This window comes from Pantherophis guttatus, chromosome 1 (genome assembly GCF_059756535.1).
Source record: "Pantherophis guttatus breed Tessera chromosome 1, ASM5975653v1, whole genome shotgun sequence".
NCBI classification, from domain to species: Eukaryota; Metazoa; Chordata; class Lepidosauria; order Squamata; family Colubridae; genus Pantherophis; species Pantherophis guttatus.
In genome coordinates this window covers 323,415,647-323,443,523 of record NC_142063.1, presented here as the reverse complement: position 1 = coordinate 323,443,523, position 27,877 = coordinate 323,415,647, and the positions used below count along the sequence as shown (strand labels likewise).

The 27,877-nt window shown below is 41.4% G+C and overlaps 2 protein-coding genes across 8 annotated transcripts; one reads left to right on the top strand and one right to left on the bottom strand.

The window, feature by feature from the left end:
- The first annotated feature begins 90 nt into the window (after positions 1–90).
- Positions 91–13,321, top strand: CGREF1 (cell growth regulator with EF-hand domain 1). 3 transcript variants are annotated; one of them, XM_034421147.3, is made up of 6 exons: positions 91–191; positions 3,731–3,898; positions 4,066–4,137; positions 4,895–4,965; positions 8,634–8,758; positions 11,977–13,321. In XM_034421147.3, the coding sequence occupies exons 2-6, from the start codon at positions 3,822–3,824 to the stop codon at positions 12,340–12,342; spliced, it is 711 nt and encodes a 236-aa protein (XP_034277038.1). In that variant the 5' UTR covers positions 91–191; positions 3,731–3,821; the 3' UTR covers positions 12,343–13,321. The 3 variants fall into 3 exon arrangements, with proteins under 3 accessions (XP_034277038.1, XP_034277036.1, XP_034277037.1); XM_034421145.3 differs by lacking the exon at positions 91–191 and adding an exon at positions 2,421–2,960; XM_034421146.2 differs by lacking the exon at positions 91–191 and adding an exon at positions 2,612–3,176.
- Positions 13,322–14,041: 720 nt separating this feature from the next.
- KHK (ketohexokinase) lies at positions 14,042–27,877 on the bottom strand. 5 transcript variants are annotated; one of them, XM_034421139.2, is made up of 8 exons: positions 27,674–27,877; positions 27,053–27,169; positions 23,316–23,450; positions 17,537–17,609; positions 16,369–16,515; positions 15,794–15,882; positions 14,630–14,787; positions 14,042–14,388 (listed from the first exon to the last, which is right to left on the bottom strand). In XM_034421139.2, exons 1-8 carry the CDS (start codon positions 27,763–27,765, stop codon positions 14,303–14,305), a joined length of 897 nt encoding a protein of 298 aa, XP_034277030.2. In that variant the 5' UTR covers positions 27,766–27,877; the 3' UTR covers positions 14,042–14,302. The 5 variants fall into 5 exon arrangements, with proteins under 5 accessions (XP_034277030.2, XP_034277031.2, XP_034277034.2 ...); XM_034421140.2 differs by lacking the exon at positions 23,316–23,450 and adding an exon at positions 23,110–23,244; XM_034421143.2 differs by lacking the exon at positions 23,316–23,450.

Below are 27,877 nucleotides of genomic sequence, written 5' to 3'. Positions count from 1 at the left end.
TGGAGCCACTCGCAGAATGCAGCGCGTGTCCTGACATGAGCGGCTGCCCCGGCGACACAAGCCTCACAGCATTCTGCTGCAAACAGCTCGCCTGGTGAGTCCGAGCCTTGAAGCATTCTGCCGTGAATGGTTCCATCAGCGAGACGAGCCTCACAGTGTTCTGCCACGAGAAGCTCCATCAGAGCAACAAGGTAAGCAGGTGTGGGGCGCGTGGGACACCTCCCCCTCTGCCTTAGCTTGATTTTTACACCTGTGCTTCACTCCTCCTCCTATAGTCATATATTTTAGGGGTGGGGCTTATTTTAGAGGCAGGCAGTGGTGGGATTCAAGTAATTTAACAACCGGTTCTCTGATCTAATGATTTCTTCCAACAACCAGTTTGCCAAACTGCCCAGAAAGTTAACAACCGGTTCTCCCGAAATGGTGTGAACTGGCTGAATCCCACCACTGGACGCAGGTGTGAAAATCGGGTTAGGGCTTGTTTTCTGGGTCAGTCGTATTTTGGGGGAAACATGGTAGTTAATGTTTCACCATCTGCCAAAATATGTTTATTTATTACTCATTATGTGCCATCAAAACATTTTATTGCCCACTTTATATAGACTCATTTGGATTTAAATGACTGAACAGAATTTCTTTTCAACAAAATAAAATAAATAAGAATAGAATTAGAAAATGTCACTACATACGTTTTACAATTTGAGCATAGCTGTAAAAATTAAAACTCTAATTGTTATTTAAGTTTAAAATATTTTAATATTCTTTTATTTACATCTGGCCAACTGTGTTTCTGGGGGTAAAAAAGAATTAAGAAAGTAATGCTATCGCACTGTCACTAGATGGAAGCATATCATAAACATAGGGTCATTTTAAAATAGGATTGAATGAGGTAGCCTTTTAACAGAAGAAAGAAATCTCAAGAGTTGCAGGCTAATTGGGAAGGGGGAAAAAAGCAATGACAAACCACTTTGTAATATTGCCAAGAAAGCCCTGTAGATGGTCCATGCAATCACCAGGAATGATTTGAAGTAGGCAGTTATTCTTTTATTGAATCTGAACCGCCAGATAGCTGTTGGCTTGCTCAATTGTTCCAAATAAGAGGACCTCTGGGAAGTGGCAACAGGGTGATTGGCCATAATTTTATAGGGGACAAAGCATGAGTAACATACTCTCTTCCTACATCATTGGATGGTGTAGTTGCAGGATCACTTCCCATTTTTTCTTTCAAATATTTTAAAAGTTTGTAAAGAAAGGTAATGCAAACCTAAGCTACAGTTAGATAGATGATAACATAGGTAGATAGTTGGATAGATTAGATAGATGGATAGATATTGAACTATAGTTTAGGTTTGTATTATATCCCTTTACAAATTTATCTATATCCATATATTTGTAAAGGAATGTAATGTAGTTTAATATACAGTATATAGGGAGATTGAACTATATACTACATATATAGTGTATATAGCATCATCATTATCATCATTTAGCCACTGTCTATCCACTGCACGATGAAGGCCTCTTCCGCCTGTTTCCAACCAATACGGTTCTGAGCTTTCTTTTGCCAATTGGGCCCTCAATACTTGCTGATATTGTCAACCCACCTTGTTTTAGGTCTCTTTAGTAGACTTTTTATCATGTGGGATCCATTCTATGACTGCCTTGGTCCACCTGCCATCAGTTCTTCTTGCTATGTGACCAGCCTGTTTCTCTTTCAATTCTTTTGCTCTCTTGATGATATCATATACTTTTGTTTCTTCTCTAATCCATGTGGAGGTCTTTCTATCTTGTCCTGTCATGCTGAGCATGTATCTTTCCATGGCTCTTTGTGCCACTTGTAGCTTTTGTATTCATTGTGAGCAGTAGTGAAATCCAAATTTTTTTTACTACCGGTTCTGTGGGTGTGGCTTGGTGGGCATGGCAAGGGAAGCATAGTGCAAAATCTCCATTCACACCCCACTCTGGGACCAGCCAGAGGTGGTATGTGCCAGTTCTCCAAACTACTCAAAATTTCTGCTACCGGTTCTCCGAATTGCTCAAAATTTCTGCTACCAGTTCTCCAGAACCTGTCAGAACCTGCTGGATTTCACCCGATTGTGAGGTTAGTGTCCATGTTTCACCCCAAAGGGACTTGCTCCTCCCAAAGGGAAGATATATAGCGTATAGTTCAATCTTTCTCTCTCTCTTCAATACATATTATAGAGCTATAGCTTAGATTTGCATTACATTTCTTTACAAATTTTGTAAGGATGTGGATATGGCATAGGATATGTATGTGTGGGGATTCTGAACACGAGCCAGCACTCCAGCCCTAACAGCACTATTACTCAAAAATGAAACTTCCTTTCTTCGTTTCATCCACCCACCCGTGGCTCCTTGAGTTCAAAAGCAGAGGAACTGCAAAAGGAAATTTTATCAGTGCTCCTTCTGTAGGGCACTACAGAACACCCCGGAGTGATGATCTCAGGAGCTCTGGGGAACTGGAAAGAAGACGCTCCCCGCAGTTTTCTCCTTCCCCCATCCAGGATTCACGACATGAGATCCTTCTGAAGGCCCTTTGGGAAGAAGAGCGATTCCCTTTGAGGTTCCCAGCGCTTTGTAGATCCTCCCCAGTGAGCGGCTTGTAAAAAGCGCGGGGAGCAACAAAGCAAACCTGCCCTAGAGGAATACTAGATACTCGGAAGGGGGAGAGAGGCGGGAATGAACGTGTCAGCCAGCACCCGCCTTTCCGCCACGTGGCCCCGAGACTGCGGCCGATGGGCACCAACCGGCGGTGCCAAGCGACTGCGCCAGGAGAAGAAAGAGAAGGCCTCTTTCTACGGCCCCCCCACCCCCTTCACCTCACCCAAACCCCACACGCGGATCCGCGCTGCCTGGAGGATTTGGTTACTGGAGGAAGAGATCCATGCTCAACGGCGGCGTTGCTCCCTGCTGCTGTGCCACGCCCTGCCCCGCAGAGGGTGAGGGCTCCCTGCAGAATGGGTGTGCAACGGACAAGGGGAGGGAGGATATATGGCATCACCGGACTCTCCGGCCTGAAGTCCTTGAGGGCAGGAGTGGAGGCAAGAGCTGTTGGGCGCTAGGTTTTTTTTCCCCCCCTCGCTGGCTGCGTTCCCTGCAGCTGGAGTACTAGCAGAGAGAAAAGATAGGGAAGACTGTGCCACGTCCACCTGCAGGTCAGACATGCTTTTTAACCATTTCTATCTACTTTAAAGCAAAATGTAGAGAAATTAATGGAGTAAGTGACGGGCTCTGCTGCAATCTGTCTCTCTAGTAGCGGGTTAGTTTTCTATTTGCAATGAATGACGGGAGAGAACATCCTGGGAAAATGTATTTCCCCTTAGCTGCAGCTGAATGTGGTAAAGGGCATGCTAGAATCTGTGCTACGGCTGCACCCCATCTTCTGACAGGTAATGTGTGGGAGCAGCATGAAAGGGGTGAGCTGACCTGGAATGTAGAATAATGTGTGGGAAGGAAGAATGAAATATTGCTTCCCTGCTTGATTCAGGTTAGTAAAAGGTACTAAGGATGTGACTTATGGGCTGACTGTTCTTACAGGCAGCATAGCTGCACTTGGTGGCAAATCGGACCAGACCGGCTTTTCTTCCAGATGGACGGGACATGATACTGTCTGTCTTCTGTGGCTGGAAACTTTGATTTTGCTAGCCCACAGTGTGCAACAGGATACCATAGTGTTCACGGGGTGCCATAGACATCTCTGTCATTGCAGGGAGCGGTCTCCATTCCAGAGAGATATTGCTACCTCCAGTGTCCTGCAGAACGTGAACTGAAGTGTCTCATCCCTGCCCACCAGGACCAGAATGAAGGGGCTATTTCTAGCAGTTTGGCTCTTCATTGTGCCGGCCAGATGGGCAGCACCAAAGAACAGCAGTGGCAGGTACCACCTAGTTGTAAGGGATGAGGGTTTCTGTGAACACAGAGGTGGACGGGAAACTGTCTCCTAAAGGAGCCTTCAGAGCTGAAAATGGGTCTGCAATCCATTTCCCATTCAGCAGAGGTGATTAGCCATCTTTATACCTGCCCCACTCTTTTTATGTCTTCTAGGCCTGAGATCCTCCACGATTCCATGGATCAACCTATCCTGAATCCTCTGCACCCAAGCCAAGTTTCTCTAAAGTAAGTACGTGTCATCCAACAGGTGTGTCTCTCCCAAAATTCAGCCCTTTTGCTACATAAGACAGACTGATATCCAAGAGGTCCAAAATATGGAAGATGGTTGGTTGATTGTCTTTCTGTCCCTTTCCCTTTCCATCCCAGGACATTCCATTTCCATTTTCTCTCTAAAAAAGATTCCATCAGCATATTCAAGTAATTTGTGTATTCCAACTGAACTTGGAGACCTTTTAGATCTGGTTTGCCTTGGCCTTGGCCTTGGCCTACCAACATGTTAATGTTCATAATCAATCAGGCATATACTAGCTGGATTTAAACTACTTACTAGCCTAGGCCAAAATGGGAGCTTGGGAACTTATAGTTTTGCAAGTTGTAGGGCCTCAACTATTATCTTAGGTATTAGGAACACATCATTTATTTATTTATTTGAGCATAGCATGGGGTATGAACACAGCATTTTGCATTTTGTTCCTTCAGATTTAGGATTTAGTATGTTGGCTGAACTCGGGGATTAAAAACTTATCTGACTATTTGAAGAGTGTCCTCTCTGCACCATTGAGCCTGGGCAGGTGTCCAAAAAAAAGAAAGGATTGGAGGCCCTAATGATTTTGACTGCTCATCTTCCCACTCACTGATTCCGAGAGCTACATTATTCTCTGTTGCAGTGGTTGCTATCTTGTCCTGCAAGTCGATCAATGTTTCTGTGTTGTGGTTTGTTCCATCATGGCAACATAATGTTTGATGGCTTGGTCTGTTCTAGGGTGCTCCAAGACTATCTGGAGAACATTGGGCAGTTGAATGGGGATGCTGCTACCATGACAAGGGAACAGGGTAAGAACTTTACTACGTAATGCATGTTGAGAGGGCAACTGATAGCTCCTCGCTCTAGGAAACAAGAGAATAATTTTAAGCACACATTTAAAAGTAAGGGTTCCAATGCTATCAATGCAAGAGTTCCCTTTTGAAGTTGGAAAAGGTGTTCCAACAGACAAATATACAAGATTATCTGAGAAAACAACAACACCACATAACAAAAACAACACAAGTTTTGAGTCCACAACAGCTAATTTTACAGATTGAGAGAAACATTGTCAGAGCAAATAAAGAAAGCAAAACAAACACCTTACATAAGGTGCCTGGATATCTTTCACTAAAGAGAAAACATCTTTTGAAATCAGACAGCTTGGCTGCAGAAAAGGTGCAGCTTCTCTTATCAATTTGTCTCCTTAAAATTATTCTGTTCAAAGGCAGAGCTTTTTTTGAGTCAGTAGTTATTTTTCCACCTTCTTTGAAGTTAACCCCTCAAGTTTCATTAAAATGCAAAGGATTATCAATCACCCATTTCCCTCTAAAAATACCTTTTTGATCACAGCAAGCCTGGCCCTGACAGAGAAGTAAAAGGTGGTGGTTTCTTATGCAATAGTTTGAGATTTTATCTGATTCAACGTGGCCATCTCTGATAACGGGTATTTTGCTTTCACTTTTTAATCTTGTGGTCAGTCTGAACTCACTCATGCAAAGACTATTATTATGTAGTAAAATTGGAGCCTAACATAAATCCCCAGCTTGCCCCATACAGTTAGATGGCTAAGGTTGTGCTGGATGTTTTCCCTTTCCTCTGTTCTCCTCAAGACAGAAGAAAAACAATCCAGTTTTGTTTTTGGGGTCTCCTTTACATGATTTGCAGAGTATTGGAGACAGTTCAGGATTTTTAGAACTCCCTTTCCTACGCTTGTTCTTCCAGATAGAACTAGAATACTTTAAAGACCACAGAGACGTCTTCAGATAGTGCTGGCTCTTCGGCTTTGAAACAGAGATGAGCACCACCCCCTAGAGTCGGGAACGACTAGCACATATGTGCAAGGGGAACCTTTACCTTAACCTTTAGCTCTCTTTGGAAATGTATCAGTGGCTAATAAATGTTAGACATGAAACAAATTATTCTAGGCACAGATTTTCTGTGGCAGAGAGTGCCCAGGATCACTGGAATTCAGCAAACCCTATGCAGAGGTACACAGTTTCCTCTCCAGCAATCAGAGATGTTACTAGACATGGACAAAATGAAATGTTCTTGTAACGGGTTATAGGTTTGTTTCTGTTGTTGGTGCTGATACGGATATAAATGCTGCCTTTCAGGATGGATTCATTCTGTTATGCTAAATTTGGAAATTGATGCTTGTGATGTTTACAGCCTGTCTTGCTCCTGTTATGCCAATTAAGCAATAGACAGACAGGCATGGAATATTTCCAGGCATAAATTCCCACTCACGAACCAGCAAGCCCAACTTCGCTTGGCATCAGAAAAGGCTTTTAAACCTCATAGATGGAGTATAAGAACCTGAAAATGTAGTGAACTTCATCTTTTATTTTTTTTAAAGCCCTAGCAGATATCAACAGGAAATGAGCCAAGCTCATTTTAGGATCCAGAGACAATAAGGACATCAGTAAATAAAGGGATTTTAAGCTTCATTAGCTCAAGCAACAGATTTAAAAGCATAATATAAAAAGCATACATACCAAGGAAGATGAAACCCAGATCTCTTACAAACTGAACCATGAGATGGGCAGTAAATACATTTGATATTTAAAAAAAAAAAACTTAGCAGGAGCTCCTTCATAACAACAGCAGAGATAGCATGAGGGCTGCCAGTTTCCACGGTACCCAATGCTAGGTTCTTGCAGAAGCTCCCAATGAATAACAACAACCTCAAGGTTTTTTTTAGTACCTGGCATCATGATTTCATGGCTCTGCTGTGATCATGAAACTGCAAGACCTGACCTTGGCTGAGTGGCACATGACTCTGGGACGGGAACTGAAATTCTGAGATTTTCACAGGTTTGCAGCTATGTGAAGATTCTCTCTTTGATTCAGCAAGCAAGAGTGAAAAACAACCAGCTTGGCTCAGAATGAGCTCTGCACTTCTAGATTTTTTTTTAATATGAAGGAGAAATCAAAGCATGTTGCTAAGTTCCTCAAAATAAGAATGGTCTTCAAACTACTCAAGAGAATCTGGGATTGCACTGTGGGAGAGAAAACTAGATTCCTTAGCCACTCCGCCTCCCAGTGATCAAGGAAAGTGGGGTTTGGTGGGAATATTGTTTAGGAAAAACCATCAGCATTCATAGAATCATTGAGTTGGAAGTGTCTCTGAGGTCCTAGAATCAAAACCCCTTGCTCCATGCAGGAATCCAAATGAAAGCATTCTTATCAGATGACTGTCCAATCTCACAGAAGAATCCCCTCACATCTCTACTGAATTGGAACTACTGTCAGATGCTCTTATTACAATATTAAGAAGCTCTTGCTGACATTCATTGGGAGTCTGCTGTAATAGGCTGTGAGAATATCCTTGAGGAACAGGGGGAAGAGCCACAACCAAGACAACCGACAGATAAAAGAATCTGAGTCCAAAGAAGAAATGTAATCTGAGAAAACGTCTCAGAATTAACCCTTCTTAGTTATCTTATAAATAATGGCAGGGTGGGAGGGACACTTTCAGGCTTGCAAGATTGTGTTACAGGTAGTCCTTGACTTATGACCACAATTGGGAGCAGAATTTCCATTGCTAAGTAAGGCAGTTGTTGAGTTGTGCCCAATTTTATAACCTTTTTGCTACTGTTAAGTAAATCACTGCAATTGTTAAGTGAAACATGGAGTCAATAAATGAATCCACTTCTTCCCATTGACTTTGTTGTTGGAAGCTGGCTGGGAAGACCACAAAAGACAATCGTATATGATCCCATGATTTTATTTTATTTATTTATTTATTTGATCAAATCTGTATACCGCCCTACTCCCAAAGGACTCAGGGCGGTGAACAGACATTAAATAAAACACATAGATAAAAAAGTTAAGAACAGAATTAAAACCAAATTAAATATTTGAGCCCAAGACAATTTAAAACATCCCAAAAATTTAGAACAATTTTAAAATTTCAATTTAAATTAAAAAATTAAAAGGGGGGAAAGGTCAGGCCAGGCCGGCTTGCTGAAATAGAAAGCTCTTTAGAGCGTGGCGGAAAATGCGCAGGTCCGGGATCCTACGTATCTCCGGGGGGAGCTCATTCCAGATAGTAGGTGCCCCCACAGAGAAGGCCCTCCCCCTGGGTGCCGCCAGTCGACACTGTTTGGTCGACGGCACCCGGAGGAGCCCCTCTCTATGAGAGCATACCGCAACCATCGTAAATACAAGCCAGTTGCCAAGAACTGGTTGTGAGTCACTTTTTTCAGTGCCTTTGCAACTTTGGTCCCTAAACAAAAAGTTGTAAGTCAAGGACTACCTGTACTATAAGCCTTTAATAAAAGTAGCGCTAGTTTTCTAGTCTGGTCTGCTGCAAAGATTGACATCTGCTATGCTTTATCTTAAATCCATTGTTCCACATCCTGCACCCCGATACAATGGAGAATAGCTCCCATCAGTAGCTTCCACTAGGAACAGTGTTGGTCTCTGCTGTTTTTTGGTTCACTATGCGTTACTTCTCCATTCTGATTCTTTCTAGCACTCTTACTTCTCTTTGCTCTTCATGACTATGACAAAAGTGGGCACTTGGATGGTCTGGAATTCATGAGACTGTTGAGTGAATTGGTGTCCCAACAGGCAAAAGGACAGCCTGCACCAGACATGGTAGGCAGATTTTATTCCTCAGTCCTCAGTCTCTGGTAAGGTTGGCACCAGTGGTGGGTTGCCCCCAGTTCGGACTGGTTCGTAAGAACCAGTAGTAAAACTGGCGGGAGGCCCCGCCCATCGCCCCGGATGTTGTCATCGGTGATCTGCGCATGCGCAGAAGCAAAGTGTGTGAGAGAGCAAAGTATACATGCGCATGCGAACCCATTGCGAACCAGTAGTAAAGGTAAGTAGAACCCACCCGATTGGCACCTTTGCCAACTCTTTTTTTTAGTAATAATTTTTATTAAACTACAATTAAAGATAAAAACTAATGCAAACTAAAAAAATAGAAAATGTAAAAAAGGAGAAACAAAATTAAAAACAAAATTAAAACTATAAGGATATAGAAGAGAACAATAAAAAAATATACTGTATGGACAAATGATTTCCCCCCTTCATCATAACAAGTATAAACAATTTTAGTAAGTTATCACCTTCTCTTAAGATACAATAAATGGTATCTTCCGATATTGATCTCTTACCTATAAACAAATTCTTAAAGTCTCATCATTCATTCCCGGTCCACAAACATCCAAGAAGTCCTACCAGAATTATTATTTGGTTATCTATTTTTTACTTTGATCAAATAAATCAACTGTATGTTCCTTCCTTTTACTTTTAACAATCACCATCTTTAATGCCTTCAAATAGTGTCATAGAACTTGATTTCTTATTATTTTGCTTTGTCACTTCTTACAAAACTATAATAGGTTTCTTGTAAACCTATTATAGCAAAGTTATTCAGGTCGTACTTTTGGTTATGTTATCTGTTTATTCCTTTTAATTATTAAGGTATCAGCTGGTGTCATCTGCATTTCTAGTGCAGCATCTTTTTCCATATCATTTTTGTAGCCTCTCATCTTCAAATCCACTTACAAATCAGTCTCATAATTGTCTGGTAAAATTTCTTCCTCTTAAATAACATCTTTAAGTCTATAATGGCGCTCCCATGTGACTCCCCTCCTGCGCGAGCTGCACTGGCTCCCTGTGGTCTTCCGGGTGCGCTTCAAGGTCTTAGTTACCACCTTTAGAGCGCTCCATGGCTTAAGACCGGGGTACTTACGAGACCGCCTTCTGCCACCAATAGCCTCTCACCGCCCAGTACGCTCCCATAGAGAGGGGCTTCTCAGGGTGCCGTCAGCCAAACAGTGTCGACTGGCGGCCCCCAGGGGGAGAGCCTTTTCTGTGAGGGCACCCACCATCTGGAACGAGCTCCCCCCAGAGATACAGAAGATTCCGGATCTGCACACTTTCCGCCGTGCCCTCAAAACATTCCTGTTTCAGCAGGCCGGCCTGGCCTAACTTTCCCTTTATATTGCTTTTGATTTTATTTTAAACTGGGATGTCTTGAATTATCTAGAACCAGAGTGTTTAGTATATTTTAATTGGTTTTTTTTTAACGTTTGTATTACATGTATTTTTATCGTTCGCTGTTCACCGCCCTGAGTCCCTCAGGAATAGGGCGGTATATAAATTTAATAAATAAATAAATAAATAAATAAATAAATAAATAATGGTAGACATTTTTAAAAGTAACTTTTGGATCCATTATTCACCAGTGTCCCTCAGTATGTCTTGTGTCAAAGTATTGCTCTATTCTAAATTAGTTCATCAAATGTAAATGTTCTTCTCCTTTAATTATAATCTTTAGTTCTTTCTGGGTCCCTCTGTAGTGTCCAACCTTCAAAGTCCCATCCTATCAAGGGTTATTTAGAATTCAAAATAACAGCATTTTCCCATGGGAAGGTTTGTTATAATTAATTTTAAAATCTTGTATCAAAACTATCTGAACTCTTAGTCCATTTGTGATTTTTCCAAAATCAATGTTCTAATCACCCTTTTGCTGTTTATTCCACATTTTTTAAAGCTTGTATTTAAAACTTTTGTGAAGGATTGAAGGAAACTCACCTGGTGCTATAAAACATGCCAAACTATTAGTTCCTAATAGCTGAAAAGTAGTTAAGTAATTTCCAAACATTATTATAGAAATAAGACTTAATGGACTTTGTGTCCACATAGGCTATATTACAGCTGTGAGCTTGATTGAAATCCCTCAACTCTCAACCACTCAAGTCATAAATCAACCATAAAACGTCAGTTCCTATATTCTACTTACAAGGAGCAGCTGTCTGGATTACAAATAGGCAATGTTATAATCTCTCCTTTATCCAAAGAGACTTCACACTGGCCAGAATTTGTTGCTTGGCAACCAATCCCTGCTGCAACGCCGTCCCACTTCTATTGGGATGACTAGTTCACCATGGATCCTCACCAGAAATCCTCATATTTTTACCAACTCCTGAGTAACACAAGAGTTGCCTCTAGCTGTTGTCACTCTTTGTCTGGTTGAACCTTATCTGAATCCCTGTATTCAGTAGATTTTTGTGTGTGTCCATTCTCAGAGATTGCTTGGGCAAGTCCCAGTAGTTTTCTTGGCAAGATTTTTCAGAAGTTCCTTCTTTCCTAGGGCTGAGTGAAAATCATTGGCCCAAGGTCACCCAGAAATCAGATTTACAGCCTGATGCTTTAACCACTACACCAAACTAGCTCTCTTTCAGTAGATAATAAGCTGCATGTCAACTCGCAAAGCATCCCTGGCCTGCTCTTGAGTTGCCATAGGCCAGGGGGGATGGGAAACCAGCGAAATGGCACAGCAGCCAAAGACAGATGCACATTCCACGCTTATCTCTCTCAAGGCTGTATCCCAGGCTAACATATAGTAGTGATGGGAGTGACCTCTACAACCCGGGAAATTGCTCCGTTGGTGAATGTGATTAATGACACACCCTGGGGGGAGGGGAGAAACTGGGTCATATTGGAGTGTAAATTATGTAGGGTCAGAGCTGGCTTCACTTGGTAATGTGCCACATGAACGTGCCGACATGTAGCTCCTAATAAACAACTGGATTTCTTTTAAAGCTTGGCTCAAGAGTCATGATTTAATTAGGGCATCCATAGGAACCCTGACACTGCAAATAGTGTACACCTATTTCTATTCTAAAAGTATCTTGTTGGCCATGGTAGGAAAAGGAAGCTAAAGTAAACTTGGCCTGATCCAGCTCACTTTTTTTATCTTTCTTTTGTCTATGGAAGATGTCAGTTACATTGTTCCTTATCTTAAGTTTATATTGATAATTGGAAAGCTTTCTTGATTCCTTCTGCTATTCTCCTTTCAGGTAGTGCCAATGGTGGACAGTATCTTGGAGACTCAGGACTTCAACTGGGATGGTCTATTGGAGCCTTCAGAATTGTTTCTTCCTCCCCGGCAGGGAGAGAAACCAAACTTCCTTACTGCTGTCAGTGAAGAAGATGGTCCAATCCTGTGGGCACTTCCTAAGCCAAATGAACCAGCCATTGGCTTCCCAACTCCCTCCGACCAACAAAGCAATGGGGACTCCCCACCTGCACCAGAAGTTCAGGAACAAGACATGATGGGTGACCAGTTGTGGAGTCTGGAGAAGCATGGGGGAGAGCTCGGCCAGGAAACCGCAGGAGACCCAGATCAACAAGGGAAAGAGATGCCTTCTGCTCCAGGAGATTGAAATACACCCTGTACAGGCTTTAGGTGATTAGCCAAGAAATGAGAACTGGAAGCCTCCAGGTCAATTTCAGAAATGGAATGCAGATAATCACCGCTTTCCAAACATTTTCTTCTGTGCAATCTGTTCTGGGTTTCCAAGTCTTCTCTTTACCAAAGCAAAACAGAATAGGACTCCCTGTTCAATCAGCTCTGCACTCTGTTATCTAAAGAGATCCCTTTTCCAGCTTTCAAGGGATACCTACTCCAAATCTAAAACTTGAGAAACAGAAGTCACTAAAAACTTCTCCTAACACAATGGCTCCACTTTCTCCTCAGTGCACCTGAGTACACCATTCAGAGTGACATGGAAGCCTCTTCCCTCCCTCCCTCCCCCAGTACCCAGGACCACGCAGCCATTCCAGGAGGTGAGGCTACATAGGTAGGAAAGATTTCTCTATAAACTGAAAAGCCTGCCTCAGCAGGTTGTCTTCCTGAACAGTTTCTCTCTTCAGAGAGCAGGTTTCCGATTCTAGAGGGTCTATTTAGGGTCTCTTGCTCTGCCTTCCTCAGAAACTGCTGCAGAAACTGCTGCAGAAACCTAAGAAACTGCTGCACAGAGACAGGAGAGAACTTACAACTATAATTTCCCAGTCTGGCCAAGGATTTATCTGTGCATTTCAGATTCTGAATGAAATTCTGATCACTCTCTCAGGAGAGAAAAGCCTACCCAACACTGCAGAAGGCATCACGTATGTCTTTTGCCATGGCATTTAAATTAAACTCCCCATCTCATAACAGTGACTCTGAAATTAAAACGAAAACCACAACCCATGATTTCCAAGTTTAAACTGGTAAATTGCAATCATGAAAGAGAACACATCAACAACAGCACAACTCACCCAGCCTCCTGGTCCAAATCCTAAGGAAACAGCCAGAGATGCGTATGCTTCTACTACACTTCTGCTTTTTCAAATCTGCCAATAAATCATCTTCAAACTGAATATGTTTCTGGACCATATAGGAAGAGGAATCTTAGCGGCTTAGAGAGGCAAGGAAGAACTTCCCTTTCAGGGTTAGGTTCTACTTACCTTTACTACTGGTTTGCAATGGGAGTGTGTGTGCTCCCTTCGCTCGCTCGCACAGGCTTCTGCACATGCACAGAAGCTTCTGCGCATGCGCAGATCACCCATGATGATGTCGTGGCGGGTGGGCAGAGCCTCCCACTGGTTTTACTACCGGTTTTATAGAACCGGACCGGACCGGGAGCAACCCATCGCTCTGATAATCATAGTATGTAGCAAAGAGGAAAACTTCAAGGACTGTCACATCAGATTAATCAACTGGGCAACTAGCTGTTTGTACTGTGTTCTCCCTCACATATCTTCAGCAGGAAGAGAAGTAGGCTCAGTTGTGGGGAGGGGTGTTTTGGTTGTTGTTGAGTGGCATGGATTAGCATTCTCCTTTTCTCTGTTAAGGTCTTTTAAATCGTTCCCAGCCTTGGTGTATCAAAGAGCAACAAGTGCATCAGCAGCATCTTAATTCCATGTCTTCTCTCATTCCTTCTGGTACTCCTGGATCTGGCTGGCTGAGGCACAGCCAATCCCTTTCCTTCGAAGCCCAGCTATGTATGTGTGTGCATACACGTATGCGTGCATGTGCACACGCACACACATACACAAACCTTGACTGGAATTCCTTGTGTAATCAACCAGGAGCAATCAGCAGCTTCAAGTATTTTATTTATCTTCTAATGGTTATACAGCGAAACCTTGCTTCCTCCTGGCAAGAGACAGGAGCATCTGAGCCAGCTCAGCCAGACTGCATATGGAATGTGTGGCAGGTAGCTTGACATGTCTTCCCACCTGCAGGAGATGCCAGAGGAGCAGTGCCAGTGCCACTAGCAAATAGAACACCACCATGAGAAATACAGTATTAGTCCATGGTCCAGTGAAATCCAGCAGGTACAGCTTTCATCATGTTGCTCACACGATCCCATCGTACCCGTGAACCCCACACTTCCGGCCTGCCACCTGGCATCCATAGGTTAATGCTGCAGGAAGTGTTTTTCCTGCCACAGAAAATGAGAGATCAGTTTAGCTTTAGGGCAGACGGGCATAATTGCTGTTCTTTAAAATATAGGAGATGGAAGGATGACGGTCAGGAGTTTCCTCGCCATTCAGATCTGCTTCTTGATACTATTTGGTAGTGGTTTGTTGTTCATCTTAAAAGTATTCTGTACAGAAGCAACTGCAAAGAGTTCTGCCATTCATGCTATACCTACAGGAAAATGAGAAGCACCCCGAACTTACCCTTGCTTAGAGCCAGGATCACAGCAGCGTTGAATGTGTCTCCAGCCCCCAGAGTGTCCACAACAGTTTCAGGGGAGAATGCATCTGAATGTACCAGCAGCCCATCTGGTCCCATTGCGTCAGCTCCATATTCAGCCCAAGCACAGATCAAGGTGGCTCTAGAAATGGAATACAGAAACTAACCTATGTAGTGCTTTGGATTCATCAAATGAATAAATCCAAATTACTACACAAGCAGGCAAATGCTTGAATGTATTCCTTGTCTGCAATATTCCAAACCAGGAAAAAGTAAAGATGCTTCCAGGTGTTGCAGAAAGGTAGTACATTTTCACCCGTTTGCTCCATAGTATTTTGACGGGGCTGAATCCAAAGCACTGGATAGCACTAATAGAATCTTCCCTCCCTATTAACTTCCATACAAAACATTCTCTGTTCCAGTTATTTGGGACCTCAATAGCAAATCTGAAGGAGTGTAAGTTACTGCTAGAGACTTTGCCATATAACTGGGGAGGCTGACTGTTGATTATCCACCCATTCCAATAATGTGCCCGGGCAAGAAGCTGAACCTGTCTGGGCTTTCCTTTTAGCTCTCAAAAGGGAAGTCTCTGCAACTCAGCCTTTGGCCTAAACAGAAAGAAAGATAGAGGATAGAGCTTAAGGAAACACTAGATAGGAAGGTGTGATATAAATTCAATCAATAAAGTATTAAAAGAATTGTGCTTCTGATATCGGATTGCTAACTAAAGCTGCTGTAAAAGATAGTACCCTGGATTGTGCTATCACACGCAATAAGCATTTAATCCGATTTGGGGGTATCAGCTTGTAGCACCAGTTCAACCATGATCAGTACAGTTCTGGCTTAGCATGGTATGAAGCCAGCCTATTGCAATGTGTTCAACAAGGCCCAGTTATACATGGTTTAGCACAGTCTGTGTGTGACTTCAGTCTGAACCTAGCTGCTAAGAAATATCTCTAAAGTGCTGGAAAAGAGAATCATCTCCAAACCATGACTTGTGATTTGAGCTTTGAGGTTTCTTATATGACCTCTAAACGGCTCCCACTTTTGCCTCTGAGATTCTCTTCAGTCTGCTATTCTTATTTCACACCATCCCTAATAACTGGTGAAGGATCCAGATTTGTCCTCATGTTTTGGTTCCCTCCTACCCTGGTTTCAAACGCCCATAGAGCCCCTTCACAGCCTCAGGAGCCGAGTAGAATCCAAATGTCTTGGCCACATCTTTGCTGACAAAGACCTAGAAGAAAACCACACAAAGTTACTTCTTTTTGACTGGGCCTAATGTAGTATCTCTGCGTGTTCAGATAATGAGTGCCTCAGAGTGCTATGTATGAAGAAAATGACTATGAGTCTCAAGAGCACTGGGGTGTATTCTGGCCAGATGTTTAGAGAATTTCACTTCACAGCTGTAGAAATCCCCCAGGAATATTGCTGTTTACCTCTGTGTGAACACAAAACTCATCTGCAGAAAATCTGGAAATGAGTGACTGAAACAGTACTATTGATTCAGAAAGTGAACTCAGAATCCTTAATAAGGATTCTAACAGGATTCTCCTGTGGCTATCTTCAGTAGCCACAGGAGGAGGAGGAGATGGCAAAATCTCTCAGATCTATCCTATGAGAGGAATTTAACTGATGGGCAGGTTGCTCTTCATCACTGTGCTTGCTTTCTTGACTAGCCATGGTTCCCACCTACATCAAGCCTTTACCTTTGACCCCTTACCACATCTCCATAGCAAAACAGCTGGTACAATTCTGGCCTGGTCTTTTCCACCTCCACAGATGTGGTCACTTGCTCAGATGGTGGGCAGGTTTGGTTATACTTTTCCACCTGTAGCAGCATTTTAACCTGTTCTGAAGCATTCCTACCCTGGAAGAAAATGCTACTATTAGTGACACAATCTGAAATGTCTGGATTTGATATTCCTGGAATTATTGATAGCCTTTGTGACTTTAGATGCCTTACCACTTATAGTAGTTGGGCCATTTGTTCCTGCTACTTCCAAAATAGATACCCAGCCACTTATGGTTTGGATAGTGGACTGCGGTGTGTTTGATGATCCAAGAAACTCTAGCGAGTATGAAATACTTTCTTTCTCAACAGTGAATAGGCACAGTTGGTATGTATTTTGAAAGTTTTGCATTAACTGTTCAGCCTATTGCCAGGTTCATCTCAAGTTTCTAGTTTTTTATTATAGGCTATGTTAACATAAAATACTTAACTTGGTTACCTCATTAACCTATTTTCTGAATTCACACAATGCACTGAACCATAAACCAGCCAACAAGATAGGTTCACACATAATTTACAGAACAATTTCATAAATCATCACATTGTGGAAACCCATGCTATGTGGTAAACATATGGTCTAATCCTAATCAAGTGTAATCATTTGTCCAATATATTACTCTTCGTTAAGATTAAATCATTCCTTTGAATTCGTTAAAAGTAGATATGAACACAGCCATAGTTTCTGCTTTTCCTTGCTCTTATTATTGAGTTATTGGCTTCACTGGGTATTTGGATTTTAGTTGTGATTACTATTTACTATATTAGATTACTATTTGTTTTATATTAAAACATCTCAAGTTTTCTTTCAGAGGTACCATTATACTGACTCAAACACAAAAATAGCATGCAGAAGATAGAAATTAGGGATAGGAGGGAAGAATGGAAAATTGACCCGAGTACAGAAATAGAGCAAGCCACCCATAGACAAATGCTCAAGATGGGCACAGTTCAAATTGCTACTGACAATTCACTGCCATGAAACATCACCTGCCTATGTGTGAAAGAGTGTCCACATATTATGGAAGGGTAGTAAGTCTGATCACCACCACCTTATCACATGGACAATTGAGATCAACCCTCTTTCCAGTCAAGGCCTTACCTCCCAATGGATCCACTTGTACTGAGACAGGTCAACTTTTTCAAAATCAGCAGCTGTCACATCTGGCAGATTGCTGCAATTGGGAGAATGGGAAGTGGGAAGAGGAAGACAAAAGTTTAATTAATGCAACAAACTAATTTCTCTTCCATCTTAAATCAGTGAAACGGTAAGCAAATACATTCATACATACATATTAAATAAAACAGGAAACAAAACACCTATTGACTTGTTAAGCTCAAAGTGTATCTGTAGCATCCTGGCTTTTTTTTCGCACCAAACCAAATAATCTAGCCAATCCAAAGGGGACATGAATTGTTTTCTTATTGCTTGTCCCAAGTTTCCAATGAATAAATGTATTACCTCTGAATATGGTGGTTCAGTTATATGCAGAACTGATTTTGCAAGCTTAAAGTTAATTTCACCTCCTACTGGGAGCAATTTCAAAGTACTTTGGAGCTGCTTTGAGCTACACTTCCAAAGGCTTTAAGATGCACATGCAGCCATCCCATGTACAAATGTCTATAACTTCATTCCTTTTCCCCCAAATTTGACAAAAAGATATATGAAGCAATCTCTTGATAGATGTATCACGTACAATTAATATGGAATTTATTTACTTTAGAACTGTACCTCGACATCTAACTGAACCATAATAAACTATAATATGCCAACCTCTTTCTTGGTTTCCATGATAACAATCTGAATTTGGAGCCATTGTTTGAGGTTAAATTGTAATGTACTGAGAATAAAGCAAGCAGACAGTATATACACATAAACTCTGAAATACATCATCACAGAAAACAATGGTGGCCATCAGTCTATACAGTGTTAAAAAATACAAAATAAACATGAGGAAAAAGGCTAATCTCAACTGCTTGCTAAGACTGCAGTAATTGCACATGTAGTCCTCAGTAACAGTGAAATTGACCTGCCTACCTTTGTTCTGCGTCTATGGACTGTCCTGGACTGTCCCTCCTTTCCTTAAGTTATTATGGCGGAAAAAGGATGCTTGACTAGAATTGAGTTTGATCCTCCATTCTCAACTTGTTCCTTTTATTTCATAGTTCCCTCACTTTGAAAACATTGTCTTAGCACTGACTAGGCTATACTCAGAAGCTTCATCTGGAGATATTCAGCATGGAAACGGATGACATTTAATTCTCAATCCTCATTTTTATGGATTAACTGTACCTGAAATGGATTAGGTTTTAATGATTAACCCACTAGCCTAGGAGACACAGAGACTGCTTTGATCAAAGGCCACAAGTATCACATTCAGAAAGATGACAAACTTGGGCCTTTTGCATGTCCCCAAATAATTAACTAGGCCTTGACACTCTATTGGTAATGAATGGGAGACAGAAAGCTGCACACTTCCCACCACTTGAGAAAAGCTAAGGTAAGGGGTGGGGTGGGGGGTGTCACATAAGCTTTTGCGTATATTTTTTATTTGTTCTTTAATTCAATTTGTCTAGCCACCCATCTCAACAAGTGACTCTGAGTAATGAACAATTTTAAATGAAAAGCAATTTAACACCCAGTTACCCTATGGTAAGATGGGCGGCTAATAAATTTCATAAATAAATAAATTCCCATCACAAATATAAAAACTAAAATACACAGCAGGAAAATATCACAATTAACAGTTCCTAATACAGTCAGAAGACGAGAGGCTTCAGACACTTGGCTCTCCAAGCCAGGCGCAGAACCAGAACTTTAGGGCTTTATGAAAAGCCAGCAAGGCCCTGGAGTGAGAATATAGCCACAATATACAGCTTGGCTGTAGACACAAAACACACTTAATTTGGTCAGATAAGGACCAGTACATAGAAAGAGACTTGGTATAGGTTACCCTCGGTTATTTAATTTATTTTATTTTTGTAGTTGTGCAGACCTAGCCTGTACGGATGCTGTTGTTGATTCTTGTATCCCCTCATGACTGATTTGTCCAGTCTACATCTCACCTGCTGTTGTCAAAAGCCCAGGTTCTTTCCTGCTGTGAGCTGGTGGACGTCACACTTGAAATTTCTCACTCTGTGAGCCAAAAAGCTTCTTGGGGAAGGGGAAGGTCACAAGATGACACAACCATATTTGGGAAGGATAATCAAGGATTAATATTGGCAGTGGTGATTGGCAGCAATCTGGACTAAATCAGCAATTTACCAAGAATTAATAATAAATCAGATTTTAATAGCTCATGCATGGATGCTTTTATTCCTCTCCCATTGGGTGGCACCTCTGGAGGAATTGGAGAGGCATTTTAAGTCCTATTTTGACCTGCTCAAGCAACTCTTATTTTCCCCAATAAATTGAAACAAGAGCTGTATTAATTCCTATGTGGTCCAAGAAATGAAGAATTGGCTATTCTATTTCTTAACAAAGCTATAACCATTACGGATGTGGTCCTGCTCTGAACATAGAGAGGGGAATCTATTCATTTACTGGATGTTGATTCTCTGATGAGGAGGGAGTAGTTTTAATGTTTTTAAAAGAACAAGTCAGGTTCTTTTGGGTATCAAGTTGACCCATAAGTGTAACCTAGTCAGGGAAAAAACATGCTAGAAGAAAGCAATGGGAAAGAATTGTTATACTCTTGAGTCTTTACTTTTCAAAATGTTTATTGCTTCAAAATTATAATAAAAGGTAAGTCAGCCAATGTGACTCTGGATTGCTTGGTTATTCAGCCAGACTATCTATTAGGTGATACCCATTTCTCTCAGAATCAGGAATCTCAATCTATAAAATGGAATCAAGCTATCAGGCAAAGAAAAGTTCAGGCAATGGCACCCTGCTTACTGCATGCAAAGCAGAGTTTCTCCTTACAAACACACAATAAAAACAAGTGACTGTATTTAGAATCGGCTAGCACTAACTTCAGTATGATTCTTTAATGGCTTAGCATATTGTACAAATCTGCTATATTTGGTTAGTTTACAATACAGTGCATTGTGTCAATCCATGGGTTGAAAATAGGTTGATTCAGTAATCTGGTTAAGTGATGCATGAATGTTGTGTAGGTGTTAAAGCCTTGCTAGACAAAAAAGTCAAGTTATTAATATTTGATAACCAGCTTGATAATTATTCCTTATGCACTTTGGAAGTACAAAGTGCTTTTTAATTTATATCCATGTGGTTATCAACTAATTATGAGATTAATAATTAATATTAGCAAATAATAATTAGTAATAGAGAGGAAGGAAGAAAACATTGTACATACATACAATCCCACCAGGCTATCCTTTATTGTGGTAAGCAACATTACACAGAATTTAGAAAAGAAGTAAGGAATAGTAAGGCAACACTCTTAAAGGCATGAGATTCAGAAAATAAAAGGAATGATAAGTAAATCTAGTTTTCACCAACATCATTCTCAATACCTCTCCAGACCTGCTTTAAATTTACTATTTTCTAAACATTCCATTTATTTTCATGCATATTTTATTTCCACTTCACTGCACTCGGTACTCAACTTTCAACATCATATTTGCTCAAAATTCTATATTGAAGTCCTATTCTTTGTATCTTACAACAAGAAACATATAGTACATTCAGTTTCTGGCACCTACTTCTTTCAATGATCTTTTGAGGGGGGAAAATCTGGTTTGCACGTCATTTGTCCACCATAAAGTTGCATTGCATCTGTGAAATTATGCACCCTGATATTACTCATACTTTTTCTAACAGAATTCTACCTAATTCTTACTAATATGTTAACATGCTTGTATCTTTTTGCATTGTTCATTCTTGTTATCTTTCCTTTTAGCTAGAGTAACAGTAACAGCATGCTTCCCATCTTAAGGCTCAGTAATAGTCTTCCAACACATTAAATAAACTACTCTACAATCATTCCATAGATAAAATAGTTACAATAATCTACAACTACACACTATTTCCCAACATTCTTGCAGGATTAATGACTACTTAATCATTAATATGTTCTTGGACACTAGCTTTTATAGCATACAACTCTCCAAAATACTTCCAAAATTTTCCTAATTATATTTTCATCCCAAATCATTTTATCATTTCAATTTCATAACCATTCACATTGTTGGAAGGTCCTTGTTTAGTTCTCTTTGCTTACTGCACTTCCAAAACAATTATTATTTCCATACAAATTGCTTAATAACATGTCTCTTTTCATTGTAACTGTTCCTTGTTCTCTTCAACTATATTCTTTGTGATTATTCTTCCCCATGCAGCATCTTACTCTCATTCAAATTTTTGAGCAGTCTTTGTCTTATACGCATCTATTTCTCATCAGTAGCCTTGTTCATCACTCTGCTAAACATCCTTTTTCATATTTTTCATTTTATACTTCCCATTCTTTATGCTGGGCAAGATCTTCAAGCAGATTTTAAACATCATGCCTATAAGCACTTAGCAGGAGTGCAAGAATTAATAGCAGCCAGCATGAGCTTGTCATAAACAAGATTAACCTTATCTCCTTTTCTCACAGAATTACCCCATTTCTCACATTTGCTTAATAGATCTGGCCATCAGGATTCCATCCTCATGATATTCTCATTAATAAAATGATATAATATGGGCTAGATGACGCAACTATTAACCCGGTAATTACACTCCAGTAGTACTCATAACCAGCTCCCAATCAGCTTGGAGAGTAGTATCAAGTGGAATGCCATGCAGCTATTTCCTGAGGCCTTTACCATTTTTATTAATAACTTGGATGAAAGGGGAGAAAGAGCAGTTTAGAAGAGAAAGAAAGATATGAAAATCTAGACAGGCTTGAACCATAAACAATACAATTTTATGAACGTGCTTCTCCACTGTGTGTGTGCAAGCAGCTAAAATAGGAAGCTAGGAAGGGCCTATTAAACCATTTACAGTAATAGTATAGTATAGTATAGTATAGTATAGTATAGTATAGTATAGTATAGTATAGTATAGTATAGTATAGTACAGTACAATACAGAACAGAACAGAACAGAACAGAACAGAATTCTTTATTGGCCAAGTGTGATTGGACACACAAGAAATTTGTCTTGGTGCATATGCTCTCAGAGTACATAAAAGAAAAAAACATTCATCAAGAATCATAAGGTACAACACTTAATGATAGTCATAGGGAAGCAGTCAATATAAATCTTAAGAATACCAGCAACAAGGTTACAGTCATACAGTCATAAGTGGGAGGAGATGAGTGATAGGAACGATGAGAAGATTAATAGTAATGCAGACCTAGTGAATAGTTTGACAGTGTTGAGGGAATTATTTGTTTAGCAGAGTGATGGCATTTGGGGAAAAAAACTGTTCCTGTGTCTAATTGTTCTGGTGTGCAGTGCTCTATAGCATCATTTTGAGGGTAGGAGTTGAAACAGTTTATGTCTGTTTATTATACTATTCTAGTATAAACATAGTCCTAGTTATATTCTTTGCAATCTCTTCCTGAAATAAACAGTTGCTGTAGCAGGCCAAATCCTCACCCACCACACACAGTAATCAAGGCCACTTGGTCTCTACTGGGGTTGCTGGGGGTCCTTTTGTGCCACCCATTGGTCGGGCGGGGGGAGAGTTAGGAGGCAGCAGAGCCGAAGTGGGCCAGGTCTTACGTGTCATAAAGAGTAACTGTCCGAGAACCGTTGCGGCAATTGATGAGGCAGCAGGCACATGGTGTCTCCCCCTGACTCTGCCAGACCAAGTGGGCAACTTCCACTTTGCGCCGTTGGAAGTCAGACAAGATGAAGCTTGGGGCCAGGGAAGAGGAGAGAGAGAGAAAACATTAGACTTCACTGCGAGGAATGTTCAACTTACGCACCTAGCAGCGTGCAGAATCGTGCGGGTGCCTGTGACTGAGTTGCTGATCACTGTCGAAATGGGAAAGCTGCATGCCAGATGCAAAGCCACATGGGTGAGATCCACCTCATAGCGTCGGAAATCATCGCGGATGAAGCTGGGAGGGCAGAAAACATGAGCATCTTCTTGGGGGTGAGGTTCTCTGTCAGGTGGAATAGAAGGCAGATGCTCCCAAGCTTCTCTTCAAGATAGCAGGGCCATTATGGCCACTTGGCAAAGGTTGTCAGTGGGCTAGAAGCTGCGAGGACAGAGGGAGGTAACTGTCTGAAGAAAGCAGCTAAAAAGAACTCTGCAGTTTGGAAGCCAAGAGCTCTGATACCCTCAGTGCTTAGTACTTATTTTAAAAAATCTCATTACATTTACTCCGGAGCTCTGCTCCCTGAAGCATATGCTGCTCTGGAGTCAAGAGACAGAATTTATGCTATAGTAAGCAGATAAAATGGGAATAGAATGGTCCTTGATTTGCCTCAGATCAGTTCCATAAAAAGTCTGTTTCCTGAAAGCAAAATATCATAAATTTAGAGCTTGAAAATATAGATTATCTTTACCAACTTGCTTCACCAATTGACTTCAGGATCTAGCAGATGCATTTACATAATATGCCAAGTTTGCTTCATGATTGTTTTGATTAGTTATTTTGTGGCTTAGTGTGTGTGGGGGTGACCTCATCTGTGTGATTAGTTTGTTTCAATGTATTATGTGAGCCTAAAAGATTAATTCAGTACCCAGATAAAGCATGTTGTGCAAATCTATCCATAAAAATCTGACTCCCAAAAATAATTTAAATAAAATAATCAAAAGTAAGATTATAGTTTTCATGTGTTTCCTATCTAAAAACAGGTAGAAAATTGTGCCATTAATTTCAGTAATCATGGTTGGAATCAACTTCAAGGGCCATAAAAATGAAACTCAGGGACGACATGAAATTTGCAACTGCAAATTCCACATCTCTCAAACATGGAAAGTTTAGTGTAATATAAAATATAAGGTCAGGTGATAATAAAATTAATAGTCTGTGACTATTTACTTACATAAACACACACACACATACTTATAGACATACATAATGGCCATTTCTTAGTACTGGGTGCCAGTGATAAGATAATCATGATAGCCTCACTTAGTTAATTAACCATTATCTTTGTTCTTCCAACAGTTTCTGTCCCAGTGCAAGTGTTAATTAACTTAGCAATGCTAGAATAATTCTGTGCAATTGCCAATTACTGACAATCTGGATGGTCATTGTGTTCGTATCGCAAGTAATTTAAGCTTTAATTAAGTTATCAGACCATACGTTTTGCCTTTCCTTAACTGTTTACTCCCTGTTTCTATTTTTTCTATCCACACCTCAGAAAGACTGGTTAATTGAAAGTAATAATTTATACATGAAGTAGAATATAGTTCACAGAAACTTCTATTATACTGCATTTCTTTGCTGTAGTTTTAGGCATGCCTATTTAGGAATAAGAGCTAATTACTCTTTCTTTGAGCAGGCATGTCGGATTACTCTATTATTAACTAAGAATTTTGTAAGACTTATTCATTGTACATAACAATATGATTAGTCTTTAAGTATCACAAGATTCCTTGTTGAAATTAATTATTTTAAGGAAAGAGATTCTTTTGTAAAAATAAGGTAAAGGTTTCACTTGCACACATGTGCTAGTCGTTCCCAACTCTAGGGTGCGGTGCTCATCTCCGTTTCAAAGCCGAAAAGCCAGTACTGTCCGAAGACATCTCCGTCAGTGGTGGGTGGGTTCCTCCCGGTTCCGCTCGGTTCTGCTGAGCCAGTAGTGGTGACGATATGACGTCACTGAACCGGTTCTGGCCCCCCCTGCCCCCAGCCCCCCCACCCCCACTTACCTTTTATTTGGCCCCACCCCCAATCTATTGCTGCCTCCTGAGTCCCAGCTGATGGCTAGAGGAAAAAAAAACTGTGTAAACTCTTGCGCAGGGCTTCAAAGGACTGCCCTACAGCTGATCAGTGTTAAAAGAAAACAAATGACTAGACCGGTGCCTGCAAAAATAAATGGGTAGACCGGTGCCTGCAAAAATAAATGGGTAGACCGGTGCCTGCAAAAATACATGAGTAGACCAGTGCCTGCAAAAATAAATAGGTAGATCGGTACAGCTCTGCAAGCAGTTAAAAGCCTGGTAGACCATTACCTCTGCTAAATCCTAAATAATTGTCACGCGATCAAGCCATGCCCACAAAATAAGCCACGCCCACAGAACCGGTAGTAAAAAAATTTAGAACCCACCCCTGGTCTCCGTGGTCATGTGGCCGGCATAACTAAACACCAAAAGCGCATGGAACGCTGTTACCTTCCCACCAAAGGTGGTCCCTATTTTTCTACTTGCATTTTTTATGTGCTTTTGAACTGCTAGGTTGGAAGAAGCTGGGACAAGTAACAGGAGCTCACCCCGTTACACGGCACTAGGGATTCGAACTGCTGAACTGCCGACCTTTCAATTAACAAGCTCAGCGTCTTAGCCACTGAGGCACTGCGTCTTTGTAAAAATAGAACAATATTAATGAAAATAAGTTCTTTTAGAAGCAGAGGCAGAAACATGCCTGGCATCTGTGTTTGAATCTCATGCCAAGTCTGATTTGTTGATCATCTGACTTATCACCAGCACATGATAGACTTTTATTCCAAGGACATGGCTTGGAACATCCCAGCTTGGAAGAGAAACAAAGTTAAATGAGAAAACAAAAATAAATAAAGACAAAAATCAGGGAGATAGTCAGGGAGATTTTTATCAGGGAGATTTTTGTTAGAGCCAGAAGAAAACTAGTCCACCATCACACTGAAATGAATCCCCTGCAGCTTGATTTGAACCTTATTTGAAATAATAGAAATCATTGAATTAACCCATATTCAGGGTTATACCAGCAACACAATGAACTAGAAGCTAAATGGATTGCATTCACACAACTTGCTGAGCAAGATTTTAAAGTAATTAACTTTAATGTGAATCCATCCCCAAGTCTTTATGTATCTTGGTTTAACATGTTAAATGAACTCTGACATTGTGTGAACTTTATGGTCACTTCATAACAGAGTACATATTGGTATATCAGTGTCTCCTTTCTGTCACAACCAAATAACAGCCCAGTTTAGATTTGCACAACATGTACAGTTTGTTTACCGAATTAATCCAATTCTCTTGATTTGCACAATACTTTAAACTATAAATGACTAGGTTTATTTTTAAAAAAAATTAAGCCACAAAATAGCCCACAAAACTTAGCGTGTTGTGAAAACAGAGTCCATCTATGATGCACATCCATTACAGCTTTCTCAATTCCAGGCAAGGAGCCACATCAGTGGACAAAGAAAAAAAAAATCTGCAAGACACTTTAGATTGGACACTGAGAAGGAGTGAACATTTGTACACTGTTGGGCCAGTCACTTTGTCTCAACCCTAGAAAGGAGGTAATGGCAAACCACTTGCCAAGAAAACTGGAGGTTCTTCGCTAGGCAGTCTCTGGACATGATTGAATTGTGGGGAGGGGGGGGAGGAGGGAAGTGTAGTAAAATGGGATATACCTGTAAGTGCATAAAATAAGTATGTTTTTCACGGAGACACACACATCTGCCCTTCCCCTTCTGGTTCTCAGTGTGCAGGTGGGGGTGGGGTGGGTGGGGGTGGATGTTAGTCACAACCCCCTGTCTGTATTCAGCTGGCACTTACTTTGCAGCATGACCAGGAGCTAACGACCCCATAAAAGCACAAGGGGCTCCCAACAGGGCCAGAACGGTACAGGTGTTGGAGGCGTTCCCTCCACGTTGCCAGCGCTGCGACAAACATCTGGAAAGAAGCACAGCCAACAGCAGCCTCAGCGTCCCGTTCTGACAGGCCCTTTTGGGCAGCCCAAAGTTATCCGGGACTCCGGCAAAGGGACCGAATTGAGCCGCAACATTTCAGGGCTTTGCATTTATGGCAAGTCTCTTCCAAGGAGCCCTCAGATCACGAAACAGACAGAAAGGCTGCTTCGGGACGCAAAGGCAACACTTCCACTCTGCCTCCCCACCCCAGGAACCTGTTCCGCCAGCTACGAGTGTTGTGAGCCCCAGCCTCGAAATTTCCCCCAAGTGCAAGCTGGTTCCTGCTTATCACAGGGCTTTGGAACACGGAACTGGACAGAGCGGAAAGCTCTTCTCCTGCGGCACGGACCAGAACGGGTTAGCTGCTAGCAACACCCCCAACACCCCCCCCCCCACATCTTTCTTCTCCTCCGCAGTCTGCACCCAGCCGTGTCTCTCATTGCTAGGCCTTTGCTGGGGTGAGATGGGCGGGAAGCAGCAGCGGTACCTGGTGTCCGAATCCTCCTCCGGATAATTGTCCACCACGCTGATTATATCCAGGCACACAAGTCCGATGCACAAAATACGCTTCTCCTCCATGGGTCCAAGTGGGCGTCTTCCTGGGTTCCTGTCACTCTACTCGACGTTGGTCCCAGCCGGGGCTCTGCGCTCTTTTCTCTTCTGCTGATCTCACCCCCAGGATCGGCGGACG